At 38.5% G+C, this 17,724-nt stretch overlaps 1 protein-coding gene across 1 annotated transcript; it reads left to right on the forward strand.

Annotated features, from left to right (window-relative positions):
* The first annotated feature begins 10,814 nt into the window (after positions 1 to 10,814).
* On the forward strand, positions 10,815 to 16,237 carry znf706 (zinc finger protein 706). The gene is made up of 3 exons (XM_041808107.1): positions 10,815 to 10,941; positions 15,045 to 15,192; positions 15,368 to 16,237. The coding sequence occupies exons 2-3, from the start codon at positions 15,058 to 15,060 to the stop codon at positions 15,461 to 15,463; spliced, it is 231 nt and encodes a 76-aa protein (XP_041664041.1). The 5' UTR covers positions 10,815 to 10,941; positions 15,045 to 15,057; the 3' UTR covers positions 15,464 to 16,237.
* The last annotated feature ends 1,487 nt before the right edge of the window (positions 16,238 to 17,724 follow it).

Below are 17,724 nucleotides of genomic sequence, written 5' to 3' on the forward strand. Positions count from 1 at the left end.
CATTTTAAGTGTCAGTAATTTTCTGTTTATGATTATTTGGAGAAATATTATTCCATTTTCTTCCGGTCATCAGGACTGTAATGCCATTGTATTCAAATGCATGTACTTTAATATGGAGTTGCCCCTCATTTGCAGCTATAACAGCCTCCTCTCATCTCAGAAGGCTTTCCATAAAACTTGGAGCGTTTCTGAGGGAATTTGTGCTCATTCATTCTGTAGAGCATTTATGAGATCAGGCACTGATATTGGATGAGAAGGCCTGGCTCGCAATCTCCATTCAGCTCATCCCAGTGGTGCTCAGTGAGGTTGAGGTCAGGGCTGTCCCAGCATCCGTCAAACCCAGACTCCCCCATCTGACTGCTAAACACAGAAGCATGACAGCAGTGGCATGCACAGAAGTTCTCAAGGGCAGGGGCGAAAAGAAAAAAATGGGCACATACAGCGCGTTCTCGCCACTGAAGAGGGAACTAAGTTTTGTGTGTTCTCGAGGGCAATTTAGACATATGTTATACAAATAGCACATTATATAGCCTTAAAACAGACTAACTAGACAGACTAGTTAGTTTGTAGGTTTGATCAGCATCCACAAGAACTGTGTAGATTCAACACTGGACTGTGAAGGACACACAGAAATAAATCAATAAATCCCTAGGGGTATGAGGGTCTTCCCCTAGAACATTTTCAATTAAGTAGATGCCATTTCCTGTATTCTAGTGCATTTTAACACCATATTAGCACCAGATAATCCAAACTGGTTCGGTGATATAGTTTTGGCTCAATGTAGATCAAAAAAGGGTCCAACATAAAAGTCATTGCAACAGTAATGATTCATATTTCTTGGTCCTAATGGTCTTCTGGAGTTTAGTGTGTTTTTTCCACCCAAGAGGGCAGTTAAGTGTGTTTTGCCAACCAGGAGGGCACTTCAGCATGTGTTTTGGCTCTCAAGGACACTTTAGCACGTGTTTTGGCTCTTGAGGGCACTTTAGCATGTGTTTTGGCTCTCGAGGGCACTTTAGCCCTCATTTTGGCTTTAGAGGGCACTTTGGCACGTGTTTTGCTCTTGAGGGCACTTTAGCACGTGTTTTGGCTCTCGAGGGCACTTTAGCACGTGTTTTGGCTCTTGGAGGCACTTTAGCACACATTTTGGCTCTTGAGGGCACTTTAGCATGTATTTTGGCTCCGGAGGGCACTTTAGCACGCATTTTGGCTCTCGGGGGCACTCTAGCATGTGTTTTGGCTCTCGAGGGCACTTTAGCGTGCATTTTGGCTCTCGAGGGCACTTTAGCACATGTTTTGGCCCTCGAGGGCACTTTAGCACATGTTTTGGCTCTCGAGGGCACTTTAGCATGTGTTTTGGCTCACAAGAGGGCACTTTTACATGCGTTTTGCCTCCCAAAAGGGCAATTTAGCGCACGTTTTGGCTCTAGAGGGCACTTTAGCACATTTTTTGGCTCTCGAGGGCACTTAAGCACGTGTTTTGGCTCTCGAGGGCACTTTAGCATGTGTTTTGGCTCTCAAGGCCACCTTAGCATGCATTTTGGCCCTTGAGGGCACTTTAGCACGCATTTTGGCTCTCGAAGGTACTTTAGCGCGCGTTTTGCCTCCCAAGAGGGCAGTTTAGCGTGCGTTTTGCCTCCTAAGAGGGTACTTTAGCTCGTGTTTTTCAACAATTGGACCACGAGGGGGGGCGACCACTCCCCCTGCCCCCCCTTGTGCACACCACTGCTCCACAGAACATATATCCACTGCTCTACAGGCCAGTGATGGTGTCCTTTGCACCACTCCATCCAATGCTTGGCATTAGACTTGGCGATGTAAGGCATGAATGTAGCTTTTCGGCCAAGGAAACCCCATTCCATGGCGCTCCTGCTACACAGTTTCTCTGGTTACATTAATGCCAGTGGAAGTTCAGAACCCTTCAGCTCTGGAATCAGCTGGCTGTTGGAGACTTTGATGCAGCATGCACCTCAGCAGACATTGACCCAGCTCTGTGATTTGATATGGTCTTCCTCTTTGTGGCTTAGCTAACTGCTTTATCATGGTTTTAGTCGATATTTGCAATAATAATTTTGGCAGCTTTAGAACAGACAAAGTTTGGGACCCCCCCATAAGATCTTTGGATGCTGGTAGCCTGGCGGTTATGCCCACACCTCATGTCCAGCCTATGGCTCTTTTCCTGCATGTCATTTCCCATTCTTTCCATTTTCCTATTAGAATAAAGGCATACAAGCTCAAAAATATAATCGGAAAATAGTTACAACTTAATTTTCCTGATAATGTCATGTATTAAAAAATGTATAAACATGGTGCTGTATGCAGTTGTACAGTACAAATTGAATACATCTTCAGCCCCAGTACGACTATGAAAAGTCAAACTCCCCCTGAGTTGTATTTTCAAAACCACTCAGCTGCAGTTTCCAAACTAGTTTGATGTCTTGTGAAGATGTTTGCATGACACAATGCGGGCCTTTTGCTTATGAATGCCTTCAGGCACTCGTGTATGGAAATCTAAAAATTACGTTAGAAGTTCAGTTTAACCGTCAGTGGGGCTGTGTGTGTGCTTGTTTGTGTGTCTGTGCCTACCTGTGATAATGAGTGTATTGCATACTCTATGGATGATCATTGTTGTCCTCTCCATTATGATCCTCCCTTGTCTAATTTGCTTTACAGAGCACCTGTACCTTTGCCGATCTCTGTGTATGTTTGTGTGTAAATGGGATTGGTAGATAAATACAGGTGGAGTCCTTTTCTTCCAACAGCACACAGACAGAGAAATGAACAAAAGGGACAGAGAGAAGGTAAAACAAACAATAATGATGGAAAAGAGGAAAAAGGCAAAAAAAAAAAAAATAACAGAAAAATCTTGTGACTGCAAGTTAGGCGCCTGTTTAAAATACAAGTTAAGATTTCTAATAGGAATTTTAAAGGCAAACAAACAATCATTCAGAGAGACAAAACTACCATAAGTCGCAAAAACACCACAAAGGGAATAAAAGATAGCATTTTGAGAGAAATATGCAACAAATAGACACCAAGATAACAGACAGTGACTACTGTTCAGGTACAAAGAACAACAGAAAAGAGACAAACTACTATTAAGAGACATGTCTTGGCACAGGGGCCTGCTGTCTAAAACAAAGTAAGAAGTATGTTTGGATTGTGTTAATCATGATAATGGTTGTATATAATCTTTTCTCTTATTTTCCCTGAATGACTTCTCCGTGCAGGAATGTCTGCCATGTGAAGGTCTGACAGCTGAAACAGTGAGGAGGCTACTGTACAAGCTGCCACAAGCAGGCGTGGGCAAGACTGGAAAGTCAGGGGCCACAGAATACCTCTGTTTTTGAGAGAGAGTGTGTATGTGTCCCATTCAGGTGAGCAATGTCTCCTACATACCTGGAGTTTTTTCACAGGGAGAAGCAGCTTGTCTGGACTTGGCCGGGATTAAGAGTCTGAGTTTACCTGTGTCAGTACAGAAACTTACAGCTGAGAGTCTGAGAGGGGTGGGAGAGGGGTGTGTTGTCCAGGTGGGAAAACTGTGAGTAAAAGGAGAATATGGGGGAGGAAGATGAGAAAGGAAAGCTATAACAGGAGTAAACTAGCATGGAAACATAAAACAGCAGGTTAATATTATATCTTCTTTCTAATTCATCAAAAATAAGTTCACTCAACTGGAATCATGTCATTTTCATACTCATCCAACTATGAGTGTGAACATGATGTCATCTATGAACACATCTGCATCCTTTGCACAGTCTTATATTCAAGTTTTCCCTTAATTTTTTTAAATCTCTTTTGAGTGCATTGACTTGCATTGCTGAAGTGTAAATGGTCACCTTAGTTTTGCATTTTTCACAATAATCCAGTGCAGTGCTGCAAGAAAATCCTCCTTACCCAACTCATACATAAACACATTGCACACATTTGCAAGAAAAACCTTTAAATCTTTGGATAAATTAAGTTATATACATGAGATTTTGTAAAACAAACAAATGCATGCATGGCTTGGCCCTGCTTTTCTAAAGAAAGCATCAGAAAAAAATAATGTTTTTTTCTTTTAAGATTTTTAAATTATTTTGTAGCATTTACTATGGAAGAGGACAGTGGATAGAGTCAGATGCAGTATGAGAGCATGGTGCCCAAGTTTAGAGCCAAATCTCATCCACTCACCTGGAGCAGTGGTACCCAAAGTGTGGGTTGGGACCTCTTAGAGCAGGGGTTTCAAACTAAATCACAGCAGGGGCCTGATTCTGGATTCAGGACTAACCTGAGGGCCTAAAAGTGTCACCTTTTTAATCATAAACTGTCAGCCTTGTGTCACCGGTAATGAAATATAAAAGTTAAAAACTTAACACTGATGATGAACAATTTTGACATTTAAAAAGTTAAAAAGATAAGTTCAAAGGCTCACAATCTGAGAAAAGTAAATTCATTAGTTCAAAAAGGTCAAAACATGAAATTGAAATTGAAAAATAATGGTTTTTAATGGCAAATATATTAGAGTGAAAGTCAAAATCATGAGTTTAAAAGGTCAAAATATGAAATAAAATTTGTAATCCTGAAATTAAAAGTCAAAATATGCTTCAAAATTTTAAATTGTGAGTCTAAAAGGTCAAACTATGGGACTATGGGATGGGATCAAAGTTCGGAGTTGAAAATATGAGGTAAAATACAAAATAATTAGTTAAAAAGGGGAAAATATCACTTAAAAATTAGAATGATGAACCTTAAAGTTGAAAATATTCTATGAGAACTTAAAATTATGAGTTGAAATGCTCAAAGTATGAAATAAAAAGTCCAGATCCTAAGTTTGAGTCCAAATTGTGAGATGCTAAATTGAAAATGTGAAATTAAAAGACAAATTAATTTCTTTTCCCACATTCCTGACTTCTTATCTAAACTTTTTTACTCCTATTTTTTCAGATTTTGTAACTTAACAAGGATATCTTAAATCATCAAGGATAAAATCACACTTCTGCAGACCTCATACTGATGGGCGAGTTATAACAGAAATATGAGATCATCTTGCGGGCCTGGATTTAACTGTTCCACGGGCCGGATTTGGCCCCCGGGCCTTGAGTTTGACACCTGTGTCTTGGAGGGTCCATAGATACTAAGGGGGTTGCAGGATGCTTTAAAAAAAAAAAAAAGAAAGAAAGACATTAAAAATGACCTAAAGTGATAGATTTTCTCAATTATTGTAAAAAAAAAAAAATCCTTAACTTCAATTTAGATATGAGGACGAGGACTACACTATCGCTTCTGTGCACGGGACACGCCACTTAACCTAGTCAGAGCCCCATTTGTTATGCCTCTGTGCTGGTGATAGCTGAGGCCGAAGACATTATGTGCTCGAGTTGTCCTTCCAAAGTATTCCTGTGAGCTCAGTTTTCCAAGAATCATTCAAGCTATTTCTTCAAACTTTGGCTCAAGTATGAACTGTTTTGATGCTCAAAGGTCAAGGTCATTTGAACAAATGTTCAAGCCTCTGCTTGTGAACACGTTGAAGGAAGGTTTCTTCACACTTGGCACAAAAGTCCACTCTGATACAAAGACTGTCCAACTCTACGTCTGAAAAGTTTACGCCCATGCAGCTTGGTGTGAATGTCGCACATGAATATACAGTGCATTCAGAAAGTATTCAGACCCCATTCATTTTTCCCTCATTAACCTCCTAAGACCCTGTGTACACATATGAGTACATCACATTCTGGCTCTCCTAAAACATAGTAAAAATTAATAAGATTAGAATTTTTGAGAAAACTATTCAGACTGTCCACTGAAGTTTAAGTAAATCCCTCAAATACTGAGAGACTTTACTATGAAATTTTCAGGAGTTTTCCTTGATATTTTTTTGATATATGTGGGACATTTTCAAGAATTTTCATGGAAATTTTGGTATGTTATTGTATATAAAAGAGAGGTTCATTAGAGTTTTTTAGTATGGGCATGAACAAGTTGGGATTTTTTTTACATTTGGGGGATGTTTTGTGAATTTAAGTAATTTTGTGTTAGTTTGGGAAAAGTATTTGTGATTTTTGGGAAATTTTATTTGATTTTTTTTTGGATGGAAAAATGCATCAGAATTTTTAGGTATGCTCATGGAAATTTATCTTTTAATTTTGGGAACTGATTGTGCGGTACCCTTTGGATTTTTTTTTTCCATTTTTCATGGAACCTTGAGGGATATATTTGTATGTTTTAGGGAATTTGTTTTGTAATTTTTGGGAATTATTTGAAATTTTCCTGAAGTTTAAATAGGACTTTTTAGGGATTTTGAAAAATAAAGATTCTGGCAATATGATAAAGTTTCATTTAAATTTTTGAAGAAAGTTTGGGGTACTTTTTTTGGGAAACTTTGAAAAAGTGTTTAAGAATTTTTCACAGAAATTTTAGGTAGTTTCTTTTCAATTTTAGGGAAATTGTGTTGATAAGATTTCATTTTTGGTCAAAATTAATTCCTGTTCAAAGACAACGCTGATCTTTTAAACTTAGCAGGTCCTACTAGTTTCAAACAGTGAATAAATACAGGTTGACTTAAAATGAAACATACCTTAAATTACATAACACTTGTCTCTGTATTCAGTGCATTCAGTTAGAGCCACTGTAACTGAGCGCTGTCACCACCTTCACAATCAACCTCTGTCTGCCCAACAACACACCTCACCTCTACCTCAGTCACACTCTACATGTACAACTGTGTCACTGTGTGGGAGTGTGGAAGTAAGAAATTAACTTTTTCCTCCCTGAAGGCATGGTTTGCCTTCTTGATGGGATTTCTTCTGGCATCTCAGGGTCAGATTTAATAAAACAAAGAACGTGTGCTTATGTTTGATTTGACTTATTCTCCCTTTAAAGATTAAATAATACACACATCAAGTTGAATTTATTTTCCATGTAATTAGATTTTCCTCTCCCAAATACATTGTAAAAACTCTGCTGTTTACTGCTTCAATAAACACTGCAGGTGCATGCATATGTACAGGGCTGCCCACAGAATTTCTCCGGGCCCCTGAAAAACACAGAGAACAGGCCCTCCCCAGAGGGATTTATGTGATGATATCAATACATGTGTGCTGGATCAGTAGCATTGGTGCTAGCGTCCTGGCTGACTGTTAAACCATTTTGGAGCTGAAAATTGTGTCAAGCCATTATAAGGTTCTGATGTTCAAATTATTTATTTGTGCCACTTTTTAAGCCCTTTTCATCGCTGTTTCTGCCCATTTTACCGTCTTTGTTTTCACATTACACACATTTTTGCCGCTTACAACTCTTTTCACTACGTTAACTACCCATTTCTGCCACTTTATATTCACTTTTCAACATTTTTACTGCCCATTTTTTGCCCCTTAAGCCAAATTTTGCCATTTTTTAAACTCTTTACCCATTTTTACTGCCTACTTTGCCACTTTTTTCCTTTTACCCAAAATTGCTGTTTTATCCCCCTTTTGCTTCTTTTTCCACCAATTTTTGTGTTCATATTCAACCCAATTTTACCACTTCAGCCAAATCTTGCGACCCTCACCCAGTTTGCCTCTTTTTTACCATTTTTTTCCACTTAAAACCACTTTTCACTATTTTTACTGCCCATTTTTGCCACCCTAAGATATTTTCCTTGTGATTTTAGACCCATTTTTGCCCGTTTACCCAATATTTGCCACTTTGCACCAATTTTTCTGCCTCTTTTCTGTCACTTTGAACCCATTGTGCCACTTTTAAACCTCATTATACCATTTTTACCCCCCATTTTTGCTGCTTTTTTCTTTTTACCTATATTTGCTGCTCGCTCTCTCTTTTTTTAATCTATTTTGATCTATTTTTGCCTATTTCATCCAATTTTTGCCACTCTTTCCCCACTTTTAATCTCTCAGTTCTTCCAATGTTTGCCACAAATTCTTGCCTCTGTTAGGCACTTGTTTGATTTTTTTTCTCGTTAAGTTTTTTCAAATCCTTCTACTTTATTTTCAGGTGTCCTGATATTTGTTCACATCTTGGCTTAGCTAAGCAGTCTGATAGTAATTTCCAAATAGTTTAGTTAAGTGTGGCTCTCCACATTGTCAACATTACAAATAAATAGGTAATTATGAGAAAAGGCGTTTACATTTTGAACATGCTATATTGTACTAGAGAAAAAAAAATAAAAGTAATTTTGTCACTTTGATAGAAGTAGTGGTTATTCGGGTTAAATATAAAATTTGGTTACCACAGATTAACTTTATAATGGACCATGATTTTGCTGACCACCATGCCCGCCCCAATTTGACTGGGCCTTTGAAAGCCTTCCCCTTTGACAGCCTTGTGTATGTATGCATTGTGGGCTGTATGTCAATCATCTCATGTAGTGCGAGGCCTCTTAAGGCAGCAGGGAAAGTTACCAGCATGTGGGGTTTGTTGTGACCGTGTCACGGCTCGTGTGTTTACAGTCCGACTGGTCTGGCAGCATTGTGGCAGCGTGTCACTGTGGTGCAGCAGCAGCAGTGGACTGTGGCAAAACCTGTTTGGAAAAAAAACAGGAAAGCGTAAAGGAGGGCGATGGAGGAAGTGGCCGATGAGGAAGATGAAATCCAACTTCCTCTTCCTTCAACAGCTCACTCATCTCTCTGACAGATACTTTTTCTCACTTTTTAGTCAATTTTTTTTTAGAACCAAGTAATATACTTGGATTTGACCTCTTGAAAGGAATTTCTCTCTCTTTCTTGACAGTTTAAAGATAATTTACAACAAAAAAGATCTGTCAGAAACAACCTTCCTGAGTCAACCTGAGAGCCCTCGTAGTCAGAGGAAAAGACTCAAATGGGGGAAAAAAATCTCAGGCTGTCTGCGGCAAACCCCTGCTCATTCATTCACACAATACCCAGCCATATAATATTCTCCTCCACTATTGAATAGCTGACACCTGGAAGATTTGCTTTCACACAGACCCCTCAGGCTGCACAACCTCACCCCAAAAACCTAAAGCTAACAAGTCCCTGCACAACATCCTGTAGGGTGGGGGAACTTGAGCAATGTGTGGCTTTTGTCATCCCACCCCTCTCTTTTCCTTTCTTTCTTTTTTTAAAAACTTTTTTGCCCCTCCACTGAAAGTATAATCACACCCTTCTCCCCTGAGAGATATTTCCCCCTGCTCACAAAAGACTGAAAGGCTTTTCTCTTTTTTATGATGAGGAGAAAAAGAGGAGGAAGGTGCAGTGGGGGCGATACAATGGCCAACAGGAGACTTTTCTCACAATGATAATATTTCTCTTAAGGAAGTCATGACACCTTACTGTCAGGATGCCTTCCAATAAATACAACAGAAATAAATACTTATGCATTGCTTCCTGGACCTTTTTCATACTTCTTCTTACTACTGTTCTCTTATAAAGACTGACTAAACAATGCAACTTATATGTTTTTATTATATATTCTAAGACTGATTGATATTTCATATAGGACACTGTATTTTTATCATCTGATAACAAAAGTTGCATTTCATTTGCATATTAGCTGAATGTAGTCAAATACAGAGACAAGATGAACAGCATCACTGTTCTCAGCTGACAGCAACACCACAGTTACAGACAGAAAAGATAAATGCTGTCCCATAATTCACTGAGGCCACAGAAGATCATGATGTGTTTGTGCAGCTGTAATTGCAATGAGAATAAGAGCTAAAAATCACAACAAATTACAGCAAGCCTTACATTTGTTATCAAGATCATACAGCTGTTTTAGTATCAATTCTTGAATTGATGTATATTGAAAAAAACTGCTCTAGTTCATATCAACATGGGCCGAATGCCACACAGACACTTAAGTAAACAGCCAGCTGCACAATAACAACACATATATGGAAAATAATACAAGAATAAACAGATTTCTGATAGATTTTCTTGTAGTCGACAAACTAGAGTAAGTGGTTATTACTGTAAACAATGTTTTTAGCTTGTTTGTTTATGTCCAAATTAAAATCATTATGAAAAAAAATCAACATAAATATTGTAACCCACTGGTGGACCTAGAGGGCTACTTTTGGAGCCTCCTGAAAGGACTGAATTTGACATAGTGCCTTCTTTAATGCCCTCTTAAACTTAAAATGCCCTCTTTGGTGTCTTCCATGTGGACAAAATTCAACAGTGGTCAATGTGGTGCCCCATTGAAGGTCTAAATTTGACATAGTGCCCTCCTTGGAGCCTTCTAAGTCCTTCCTGAGTTCTGCCGAAGTGCACAGAGCAATGCACTGAGCCCCCAACAGCTCCTGAGAGGGGCAAGGCCATCACTCTGGCATCTCTTCAATTGTGCATGTCCATAGGGATCCTGTTTTCACATGTGTATTTGCATGTAATTCAGCCTATGTGTGTGTAGCATGTTCAACAATAGAGTGTAAAACTGTGCATTTCCCTTCAGGGATTAATAAAGTATGTCTTCTTCTTAAAAAAGACACATTCAGCCAAAGTGTCCTCATTATTGTACTAAACTATACTATTAAAATAATTCTCACTTCAGACACAGGCGCCATCGTGAGGAGGAATGCAGGCAGTGAATAAGCCTGCCACTAGAGGGCAGGCGTTCCAATATCATATCTGCAACCTAGCCATGGCTATGTTCAGGGGCTCCTCCGTGATCGTAAATCCCGGATATCCTCGGATATTTCTATGGTTAATTAAACTATTAAATTACTTATTGATACATTAAATTTCAGTGATTTTGATGATGAAAACTATTTCTTCAACAAAACGTCTGTCATTAGTTATCAATGCAATCGTTTAATTCTGCTGTTATCTGCTTTTTTGTCAATCGCAGAAAGCGCCGTTTGAATCCACGAACCTCAATGAGAGCCGCTAAAGCCAACTCCTCCGACTGTCAATGAACGCACCAGTCGCCTTCAGCTGTCTGAGAACTGAGCAGCTGTCACTCGATTTTGTGTACCCAGCTAACAGACACGTACTATTAGTTCAAGTGGTAAGTGTTCTTAATTTTAAAGTGTTAAAAGCTTTGACGTGTAAGTGATACTTCTCATGGATTAGCTTTAACCACTGTCGGTAAGAATTAACCCGCTGCTAAGTTAGCCGGTTAGCTAACGGTTTAGCCTAGTAAGCTGTAGCTAGGCTAACCCACGTTATTTACCGTTATTGTCACCTGCTGTTCAGCTCCGGGTTAAAACTGGATTAATCTCCCAGAAAATGACCCAGATGTGTTTTAAAACAACTGCTCTCAGGTTTTGTCTCAAGGAACCGAGCATGAATTTCTTGTAGCACTACATGTGCAGGCTGAAATGATAGTACAGAAGTTAAAGTTAGCTCATTGTTTACTAGATTATTGGTCTTATTTTATCGTTTTCATATATCTGAAGACTGTTAGCAGCTACATTACTTGAAACCCTTATGAAATGGTATTTCTCTTGCTCTAAGAACTAGTAAAACCGGTGTGTGGATGGGCAAAGCATAAGAATGCTGTCGACATCTGCTTACCTATGAATGACAGTGAATTAACCAGATTTCAGAAAGGTAATCAACGCCAGTAATCTGACGATATTGTACAGCTGACTTACCCTTTACTATTTATAGAGGTTGCTGGTAAAGCAAGTCCAGATTAACAGGAGGGCAAAGGTGTCCCCAGACCCACAGGGGCCTCGAAAGCCTCAGGATCACTCTCTTAAACAGAGATGGATAGTTTTGGTTTACTCCAGTGTAGTGTAGAAACTGACGAGTAAGGTACCTCAGGCTATTTGTACTCATTGCCTATTTGTCCCCCTGGATAACACATCTTTTACTACAAACTGCTACCCAAAAGTGGTTAACAAAACAAGCTCCAACATGTCTGTTTCAAAGTATGTGTGCTTAATGAGATGACATCCCTCAAGGACCAAATGTGGGATCATCACACTCACAATACGGTAATTATGGGGTGAAAAGGTAGCAAAAATAGAAGTGGGAAAAATGGGTGACAAAGATACCAAAATGTCTTATTTGTGGAAAACATTTGGCTGAAATGGTCAGAAACAGTGATAAAAATGTGTTAAAAGTGGCAAGGATAAGGAAATCTAAAGTCAAAGTCAATAATAGCTTGACACTATTTTCAGCTCTAAAATAAAGTTAATGTTAGCCAGGATATTAGCACCAATGCCACTGATCCAACAAATCACAACTGGGTAGGTTCCTGGGCTTAGGCAATTCTTTGGGCAGGGCTGGTTGGTATCTTTTTTTTTTTTTTCCATTGTATTACAATTTGATGTCTGTGGTGGATCGCTTGTCTCCTTACTGCTACCTAAACCTATTTTAAAGGTGCAGTGTGTAATATTTAGCCTTGTAGCATTTAGCTGAACAAACTGGGTAAAATAAAGCAAAACATTTCTAAGACGGTCTATCTAAATAAGTGTTTAGTCATCTAAATTTAAAAATAGCTATTTTGAAAAAAAAAAAAACAACTCAGAATAAACCTTTAATTCATACATAGGGAGGGTCCTTTCCCTTCCCTTCCCTTGCATTTTTAAATGTTTCCATGGTAACAAAGAGGAAAAAAGGATAAATAAAGTTATTGTATTGTATTGTATTGTATTCATATTACAGCTACACATTAAATTCAACTGGTTCCAACAGTTTCCAGCAGAGAAATGCAATCTAGAACCCACTTCTGGATGTTGATATTCAGTTTTACACACTGCACCTTTAATTCTATGGTTCAGGACTCACATGAGATTTAACTATTCTCTTGAAATTTCTTTCACAGAGACTCTCTTTTAAATGCTTGTCTAATCAGGTGTTAACGTTAACACTTGGCCCCACTATTTACAACAGATAACCTGTCCCAAAACTCAAATTATAGTAGACTTTCCTTATTCATATATTTGTTGTGTTTTTTTTGTTTTGTTTTGTTTTGTTTTTTCCTGTTTTCTTCTTTCCTGTTGTTGCCCTTTGGATTCTAACCTAAGTACAGTTCTAGTGAAGATGACAATAACAAAGAAGTTACCGTGATATAAATTAAGTTGAACACAATCAGAATTATGCAGGAAGAAACAAATGCAGCCATCTGGCATCACTACTCAGTCTGTTGAACAACAATGGCCCTAATGTGAATCTCTATTTAAAATTTTCTCACAATGTAGAAGTATAATGTGTTCCTTAGTATGACATATAGAGACACTAATGTTAGCCCAGTAAGGTATTTTTGTCTTAATATGCAGGCCTCCCTTTGAATTTGAATTAAAAGACCTTTATCATGGTGGATCTTAAAGTGGAAAAAAGAAAACCACTTCCTCAGACCAGGACAAGGGAAAACTTGTACCCTTCCCTGGTACCACTCCCTTTAAAAAAATCTCAATTGCAAATAAATCTGTAACAACCTGTCAAACCTGGTCTTGTTCCAAGAAACAGACTCATTACTTTACCTGTCTAAGCCTGGAACTTGTCTCCTCCTTAAATGTCTTACATTAGATAACCCTTCTTCTGCTCTCATGTAAGTCAAGGTTTTACAGCACTGATTGTGTTTTACCTGAGGCACTTTAACACCAGTTTAAATGTGCAATATGTAACATTTACATACTGGAAAGTTTAAAATCTAGTCTCTGAACTGTTTGTTAGGTAAAGTTACTTCCACCTTTTACATTAGTATAAAACAATGTTGTTAATATGTTACATTGTAACATGTTAAAAAAAGCTTTTTGATATCAAATTAAAAACAAATTTTTACAAAGTAATGCCAATTAAATAAAAATTTGTAATGTAAAAAAAGTAACTGCAAAAGTATTCACCCCCTTCCAGTCAGTATTAAGTAGAAGCACCTTTGTCTGCAATCACAGCACTGAGTCTTTGTGGATAGGTCTCAGTCAGGTTTGCACATCTGGACACTGCAATTTTAATCCATGCTTCTTTACAAGACTGCTCAAGCTCTGTCAAGTTGCACAGAGATTGGGCGTGAACAGCCCTTTTCAAGTCCTGCCACAAATTCTCTATTGGTTTGACATCTGGGCCCTGACTCAGCCACTCCAGAACTGCTCTTGTTGTCTTTCAATCCTTTCTGTGTAGTTCTCACTGTGTGCTTTGGGTCATGTCTTGCCAGAAAATCAATAATTAATAAAAAAAAAATTCTTCCCACAAGCTGTAGTTCTCTTGCAGACTGATTAAGAGTCCTCCACGATTTTCCTATATTTTGTCACATTTATTTTGCCCTCTATCTTTACAAGGCTTCAGGGGCCGTCTGCTGAAAAGCATCCCCACATCATGATGCTGCCACCACCATGCTTCACAGTGGGGATGGTGTGTTTGTGCTGATGTGCAGTGTCTGCCACACATGGTGTCTTGTCTTATGGCCAAAAAATGCTATTTTGGTCTCATCAGACCAAGAAACTTTTTTTCCATTTGACCATGGAGTGTGGCACATGTATTTTGGTAAACTTCAGTCAAGATTTAATAAGAGAAACTCAGCATACAGCAGTTTTTTTATGCATAGTCTCTCCCATCTCAGCTGCTGAAGCTTGTACCTCCTTCAGAGTAGTCATAGGTGTCTTGGTGGACTCTCTCACTAGTTTTCTTCTTGCACAGTCATTCAGTTTGTAAGGATGCCCTGATCTAGGCAGATTTACACATGTGCCATATTCCAGGAATACTGATTAACCAGTGGCTGTACCTCCCAAACATGGGTGTCATTATACAACAATCACTTGATCCCCATTTCAGTTATTGTAACACTACTAGCACCAATTTGCTTGGGCCTCTGTTGAATTAGGTCAGTTACTTTAAAGGGGGTGAATATTTATGCAGTCATTTATTTGACATAACATATTTGTATTTAATTGTCATTACTTTGTAGAAATCTGTTTCACTTTGACATTAAAGAGGCTTTTTGGGAGGGGGGTTTGGTCAAAAAAAAAAAAAAAATCATATTGACCGTGATTGATTTATAAAATCAATGAAAGGGTAAATCATCCAAAGGGGTCTAAACTTTTTTAGGCACTGTATATCAATGATGAAAAAGGATAAAAAAGGATAGAAAGAAGAACTATGTCCACAACACTTGTGTACAGAAGTAAACATGAAGTAATTTCTTCTTTCTTCCTTCGCTTTAAGCTTTACTTCCACAATGGCACGTGGGCATCAGAAGATTCAGTCTCAGCAGAAAAATGCGAAGAAGCAGGCTGAGATGAAGAAGGCCAAGGGTCACGATCAGAAGACAGCGGCCAAGGCAGCTCTCGTCTTCACCTGTTCTGTCTGCAAGGTGAGCAGGAAGTCAGTAATGACTACTAAAAAACAAGGTTAACATTAGAAAGATTTTTACCCATTTTAACACGTAAATTATGCTGCCATTTAGTCCCTTTTTGTTTGAAAGTAAGAAGTTGCAACTGACTGATTTAATGTCAGACATTTATTTTATGTATCAATCCTTCCTGCAGTCCCAGATGCCTGACCCAAAAACCTTCAAGCAGCACTTCGAGAGCAAGCACCCGAAATCCCCTCTGCCTCCTGAGTTAGTGGATGTAGAGGCATAAACCACCACACTGGATACTGCTCTTCAAGGCCCTGCACCAACTCTGCACCTGTCTCAGTCAGGCAGCATAAGATGATTTAATATAACCAACACGAAGCTGTTATCTTCATTTAGGCTTTGAATGAGCCATGCTGCCTTTGATGCAATCCTCCCCTCCCATCAGGTCTGGTCTTAGCTTGTGTTTAAGAACGCCAGACACGAATTAAGGTTTCAGATCCTGGCTGACTTAAATCTGTACGACCCCGGAGCAATCCAGTCTCAGAATGGACTCCTAACTGCCCTACTGTGTTGTGCACATAGGAACATTTCTTGCTGCTAGTTCTTGCACTTTTTATCTGAAGTTTTGTTGGTCTGATGAAACTTTTACATCTAGCATACAGGAGGAATAACTTGTGCAGTGTCCTTAAACAGAGCTCACTTTGGCCTGGATGGGAGAATTCTAATTTGCAGGTGTCAAGGCAATGAATGAACTCGTCTGTTTTCGCTTTGAGTATTGAATCAAAATGAGGTGGTGAAATTTTTCTCTCTTAAATATGGTAAACCTCCACAGTGCTGTCTGCCCTGTTTTACTACCGTAATCTGTCATGAAGCTAATCCTAATTTCATGTTGGCTAATAAGAATGTGAAATTTTGCTATAGCCATTTCCAAGCTGCTACACAAGTTGTCGATTGATAAAATTTTATGGGAGCTTGTCAGCTAAATTTGTATGCTTGGAAATTGAATGTATACTCCAACTATGTAATATAGCATTTTATTAAATTTTACTTTGTTGTATATCTTGTTTTCTCATTTTTTATTATGTTTTAGCATTTTGTAGAAATTTCTATCATACACAGAACAATCCCAGTGATTGGATATAAAAATTTTACTCTGCAGTCTCTTAAACACTTAAATGTTTCAGATGTCAAGCAATTTTTAGTATTAGACGAAGTAGGGCTGGGCAATTATGGCAAAAATCAAAATCATGATTAATTGAACTTTTTACTTCGATTACAATTGATGAACGATTATTCCATCCCCAACCTCTGACTGTGTTTGTTCTGTAAATATTTGTATGATTTTTAAACAACTTAAAGGAACAGGCACAGATTAACAATTTATGGTTATTTATTGAAACATTTGAAATCAAAACACACATAAACTGAAATAAAAATGTTTTTTCTAAAAAGTCAAATTTTTCCAAGAAAAGGGGAAAAAATTTAAATAATTGACATGGCAGGTTTATGTTGGTTAGAGGCTCTAAATGTTGGTTTTGATTATTTTTCAATTAATTGCCCAGCTCTAAGACAAAGGTAACCTGAGTAAATAAGTAATACAATATGCAGCGTTAAATCTTGGGTTAACTGTGATTAACTTTTTTTTTGGAAAACTGAGCACAGTTTCATCAGCCACACCCAGGCTTGATTACTTGCCAGACCTATTGTATCAAGAAATCCCTTAACTAGAACCAGTCTGACAAAGTTGAGTAGGCTAAATGATGTGAAAAATCAACAAATTATGCCACAGTCTTAAGATATTCAAGAACAGATGAGAAACAAAGTCAGTGACAGCTCAGTCTGGAAAGGGGTATAAAGCCATAATAAGGCTTTTGGACTCAAGTGAACCACGGCGAGGGCCATCATCCACAAATTGAGAAAACTTGGAACAGCTGTGAACCTTCCCAGGAGTGGCTGGCCAACCAAAATTACTCCAAGAGCACATCAATTACTTATCCAGGTGGTCACAAAAAGAAAAAAAACAAAACAAAACAAAACAACAGAACATCTTGACCTCAAGGTCAAGCACACGGGTTATGCAGCAAGACAATGATTGAAAACACACCAGCAAGTCCACCTCTGAAGGACTTAAAAGGAACCCTACATGATCAGACAAGTTTATCTTGTTGGGTAGGTTTTTGTATCTCTCAAATGTATATTGAACTAAAAAACTCACTAAATATCTGCATTTTGAGTAATTTGAGTTTATAAACTCACCAGGAGGCTGCCATGTTTTAGTCCAAGCTGGCACTGTGATGTCACAGTTCTGCAGCGCTCCTTGCCATTTCTATGCATTAACCGCTGTTTCAGACTGGCAGCCAGTGTTAGGGCTGCATCTCAGAAAGGCCTGTCTCATGTGCGGAGAATATTAAAAATTGGAGGTCCCTTTTATTTTTTATTTCCATCTAGACAGGAAAATGATAAATACAGAGCCATAATAACCTTCTTGTTGCAAATATTTATGTCCACATCTGATACTCCAGATGAAGGCTATGAGCTAGAATA

This window comes from Cheilinus undulatus, linkage group 16 (genome assembly GCF_018320785.1).
Source record: "Cheilinus undulatus linkage group 16, ASM1832078v1, whole genome shotgun sequence".
NCBI classification, from domain to species: domain Eukaryota; kingdom Metazoa; phylum Chordata; class Actinopteri; order Labriformes; family Labridae; genus Cheilinus; species Cheilinus undulatus.

Coding starts and splice junctions, on each gene's coding strand:
- znf706 (XM_041808107.1), top strand. CDS start 15,058: ATGGCACGTGGGCATCAGAAGATTCAGTCTCAGCAGAAAAATGCGAAG. Junction 15,193..15,367: donor TCACCTGTTCTGTCTGCAAG/GTGAGCAGGAAG, acceptor TCCTTCCTGCAG/TCCCAGATGCCTGACCCAAA.